The sequence below is a fragment of the Myzus persicae genome, unplaced genomic scaffold (assembly GCF_001856785.1).
Source record: "Myzus persicae strain clone G006 unplaced genomic scaffold, MPER_G0061.0, whole genome shotgun sequence".
NCBI lineage: Eukaryota > Metazoa > Arthropoda > Insecta > Hemiptera > Aphididae > Myzus > Myzus persicae.
Window position 1 is genome coordinate 179,207 of NW_019102665.1, and position 5,267 is coordinate 184,473.

Sequence of the window (5,267 nt, forward strand, 5' to 3'; positions counted from 1 at the left end):
AATTTGGTGGACAAGTGTAGAATGGTGGATGGCTGCAGACATTAGTGTGTTCAGTGGGCATAAGCATCGTCCGTAGCAGGAAGCCAGGTTTTTCGAGTCAAATGAATAGCTATTGGACGACAAAATTATAATAACCAATATTTATTATTTTTGAATGATGATGAACGTTTTAAGACGTTCAACAATTATCGACTTAAAAATGTTTGTAATCACTTTAATTAAAAATATTTAAACTACAGTTTTTTAACAATTTATAATATTTTTATTTATAGGGACGAGGAAAATACAATTTTTATTTAAGGTTTGTTTGAGTATCGCATATACAATATTTACAATAATTTGATATAAAGTGAAGCCTAGGTACTGACATTTTGTCCCCCGAAGACCGAAAGATAAATTTTTGACGATGGACATTCGGAAGGAGAAGAATAATATTTTCAACTTAAATTTGGCCAAACTTACAGGTTTATATCAAATGATAGATCCTGGAACAGTACAATTTCGGGGTCGAAACATCTATCATATTGTCATGGTTTGCGTTTTGCTTTACATGTGCCCCATATTGATAATTCTGAACCTTAGTTGTCTATACTATTGGACGATCAATATACCTATCAGCGTAGATTTCTTTTGGAAATCAGTTATCACAACGTTATTACTTTACAAGGGATGGTTTGTCGTCCGCTACTCAGACGACATATGGAATTGTTTGTCGATCATGCGGTATGATATTTCATCCTTCAACATCCAAAACACACATATTGTGGACCGTTGGCGAAAACATGTTATGCGGTTAACGACCACATATTCGATGATTTTATTCACAGTGGCAATACCTTACGGGATCAGTCCCCTGATATTCAGTAACGATTTTATACAAGTCAAAAACCACGACGGTTCAATCGGGTATTACCGCCAGAACGTCATGAATTTGTACGTCGTCGTATCCGATGAAACGTACAACGCATACTATTATACATTTTACTTGGTGGAGATATTATTCACCGAATTCTCCTGTTTAATATACACAACATTCGATATTCTCCTGTTTTCACTGTGTCTTGGTATGTGCTGTCAGATGGAAATCATTTGCTTTGCGTTCGAATCGGTCGGACACAAACTACTTCGTAGCACTCATTCTCCAACTAGTGAGTACCTTTACCATTTACAGTTCAAAAGTTTGGTTCAAGATATATTTTTGGGTATGACAAACCTTTATACCAACAGATTAAAAATGTATAGAATTTGTTTTAATTCAGTTGATAATACCATTCAAAACTTGCTGTTTAGAAATGTGTATAATTTTGAATTTATGCAACTTGATTTGAATTATTGAAATTGTAAATACAACTCTTCGAAATCTTATAAGCCACTGATAAATATTATTGTGAGCTCCCAAAAAATAAACATTTTGTGATTTATACCATTGCTTATTAATAATTAGTGAAGGTTAAACATTTAATATGAAGGGCCTTACCTCAATTTTGCTTCTCTAAACTCTAAACGTAAAATGCAGTGGTGTATGATCAATAAAATTTTTAAACAAAAGGAATTGGTAGATCATAGTATTCAAAATTAAAAATGATGATTTGAGTAAAATTCATTATAGTTTTCATTTCATCATTTTGCGTTCATCTTATGAAGATTCGTAACGTTTTGTAATTTTGACATTTAGGCCTTCTACTTAATTTTTTTTAAATTATAAATTTTGCAACTAAATATCTGCAAATCAAGTTTTTCTTATGATACTATTTGCTTGCTTTTGATGACTGAATGTGTACTGCTTAATAAAAAAAATTTTAGGTATGACCTAATAAATTCCAAAATTTGGTCATACTTTTAATATTTAATGAATTATTGAATTGTGAACACATTTCTTTTGTTTTCTTGCAGATTACGAAGATGAAAAAAAAAAAAAAAACACTTAATGAACAAAATATTTTAATATACGATGAATTAAAAAAATGTATAATGCAACATCGAGCAATGATGGAGTAAGACCGAATTGGATTTTTTATTGAATTACCATAAAGTCTTATTTAATTTTCATTTTTAACTAGTAAATACAACTTAATTCACTAAATATGTATGAAAATAACCATTAACTATTTAAGTTAATATATCTAGTATAATACGACTAATATGAGTAAGAAAAAAGGATACAAAATATATATTATGAAATATTAAAAAATATCAAACAAGCCTAAAATTCATGAAATAATTTTAAAAAGTTTACACTTTTTGAATTTTTTTTGCGACTCTACACATAACTTAACAATAATAACCGCGAGTGAAGAGAAGAAGTAAAATAAGATGTTTGAGTCACCATTATTCTTACGGCATAACCTGCGAATAAAGTCTGCTCACGTTTATGCTGTAGGCTATAATATATAGGTACTAAAAATGGAGATGAATAATTTTTTTTTTATACTTATAAGTTGAAAGATTATTACATATTGTATTGTGGGTTGAGTGGTCCCTCAAAATGTTAACCTTTGGGTGCCGATATCCTAATGTATCATCAGTTACCTTAAGTTAAGCCAAATTAATCAAATTACATAACACTGCAATGAAATTCTTTTTTTTTTCCAGGAAATATGAAGATTTTTTAATTCTATTCAGACCAATGATTTTATTACAAATTTTTGTATCGTCGTTATCAGTCATCTTGCTTTTGTTTACTTTCATGATGGTAAAAAATTAAGTAACACATAGATTTGATTACAATTAGATATAGGAAAACATGTAGGATAATTACAACTTAGTATGTTAATAATAATTACTAGATCCCGTACTTATATTGCACAATGATAGTTGGTACTTATAGGAAACCAAATGTTTTTTGAATTACCTATTCGTTTTGTTAATAAAATGTCAAATTGTTTCAAATTATCCACTATCAATTTCCTTACAAAATTAATAAAATATTAAATTCATTCAAGTGTATGTGATCATACTGTTTGTGAACTTACTTTGGAAATAGTAACATATCTGGAGAAATAATGATTTCAGGGGTTTTCAAACGTTGAGATATTTGAGGCTTCGACAGTTGTACTAACAAGATTATTCTGCACAACTCCTCCAATATTGATTCAATTATTTACTATCTGTTATCTATATGGCAATATACACAATCAAGTAATTAATACGTTTTATTTTTTAGTTTTATTTATTTACAGGAAGTGTCACTACTGGGTGGTTTCTTCCAACAACCCATTCACGTCTTTGTAAATTTAGCCATATTCTTGTTGTGTCTCTGGGTAGAGATGGTATATTTCGTATCAAAAAGATAAAAAAAAAAAAAGTTTTATTTATTAATTTTTGATCCGGTATGTGCGTCTTGTGAATTGTTATACCATTACTTACGGTTATATTATTCAAATGAACACAAAAACTAAGAAGATATATCATACATAATATAATGATATATTTTATTATTTTATGTATTATATAACAGTAGATATAATTGCATTGAATATACCAATTGATGTTACAAATAAATAGTACCGAAATTATGTTAAATATGTATTAATCATACACTGTCGTTCTCCGATGACCTACTGTGTTTTCGCTTATGACGGCAGTATGAACCAATATGTCATTCTATCAATCAAAATATTACGAAACGCTCTATCTATGCCTTTTGTCTAAATTCAGTAACATTTAAATATGACATTTATTAATAAATCTAGACAACAGAGATAAATTGTAGAGTAGAAATTTATTTTTCCATACTTTAGAAGAAAAACTATAAACATACATGCTGTAAAACAATTATCGGATTCCATGAATTTTAAAATCCCAGGTTTAAACGATCATAATTTTTACGTCCATTTCTTTTTATTAAAGAAAGATTCAATTGTATTCGCATTGTACAGCAGTAATTGGACCGAAATGGATATGAAATGTAAAAAATTGATATTATTGACAATGCAGTTGAATAATGCAAACCACAAAAAATTAAAATTTACTGGAACCAAAATTGTAAACTTGGAAATGTTTTTTAAAGTAAGTACTTATGTCTAATATAGTTATTTATTCAAAATATAACATTTACCACTTCTATAACATAATAATATTATAAACGAAAGCAAATTATATAGAAGTAGTATTCTACAAACCAATTTGATAATTATTATTTTTTTTAATTTAATGAAATACAATAAAATATATATCCAATATTTACTTTGACATGTTAATTTTGTTTGAAAAATTATGATATAAATACTATATTAATATATAGATCCAATATAGAATATAAAATCCTATGGAATATAAAACATAATTTAGGTATTTATTAATAACAACATTTATTTTATTACAATTATTTGTTATACTTAAACATCAAACATTTAGAAAAAAATCTGTTCATACATTTTTTAATACTTTTTTAATATTCTTGCATAACTATAAGAAAAACGTATACTACGAATTTCAATCCAGATATGAAAAATAAATACAATTTGTTCATTTTTATGGTTTTTACAGAATTAAAAAATATATATAATACCTATGAGAAATAATAAAATTAATATTTGGTTAGGTTTTTTTTCTCGGTTCTTTATAAATTGTTATAAGTGGGTAACAAATAAATAGGAGATTTATGGTTTTTGAAAGTAATTATTAATATTTACTAATATTTTTTTATTACAGACAATGGGTGATTGCTACACAGTCATTTCGGTTTTAGTAAATTATATACAACAAAATGTTGATCGAATTTAGTTCATGTATACTTGAAACGCAGTAATGTTTTACATCATAACCCAAATTATTAGATTATTGCCTAGTCAAATTTAAATATTATATAACTAGGGAAAGACCTCTCATGCATAAATATAAAAAATATTAATTAGGTTAAGTAAACATGTAAGTTACAATATTTAGTCTTATGTCTTATTCAGTAAGTTTTAGCAGATGTTGCAAAACAAAAACTAGGTTACCTAAGCGATAATCTATAAGTCACAGTATGAGAGAAATTACAAACACAATGATATAAAATGGATGTATAGAAGAAACAATTCCGAAAAAAGACCTTCATCATCTAATTTCATCCAAATTTGAACTTAAAATGTTTATAAAAAAAATTGTGATACAATATTTTATTAAATTTTTTGATGACAGTATAAACGAATTTATTTTGAATTACAATTTCAAACTTTTTGACACAATGCATAATCTTTTTTGAAGTGAGTAGAAAATTAAATTTAGAATTTCAAATGTCTGTAAAAGTGCAAACAGCCAACTGCTTATAACACCCTCATCTC

General features: G+C 27.1%; 1 protein-coding gene across 1 annotated transcript; it reads left to right on the forward strand.

The window, feature by feature from the left end:
- Positions 1-1,971: 1,971 nt before the first annotated feature.
- Positions 1,972-4,769, forward strand: LOC111032893 (odorant receptor 46a-like). Its single transcript, XM_022313367.1, has 5 exons — positions 1,972-1,994; positions 2,593-2,692; positions 3,013-3,138; positions 3,850-4,008; positions 4,654-4,769. Exons 1-5 carry the CDS (start codon positions 1,972-1,974, stop codon positions 4,723-4,725), a joined length of 480 nt encoding a protein of 159 aa, XP_022169059.1. The 3' UTR covers positions 4,726-4,769.
- The last annotated feature ends 498 nt before the right edge of the window (positions 4,770-5,267 follow it).

Coding starts and splice junctions, on each gene's coding strand:
- LOC111032893 (XM_022313367.1), top strand. CDS start 1,972: ATGCAACATCGAGCAATGATGGA. Junction 2,693..3,012: donor TTTTGTTTACTTTCATGATG/GTAAAAAATTAA, acceptor TAATGATTTCAG/GGGTTTTCAAACGTTGAGAT. Junction 4,009..4,653: donor ACTTGGAAATGTTTTTTAAA/GTAAGTACTTAT, acceptor TTTTTATTACAG/ACAATGGGTGATTGCTACAC.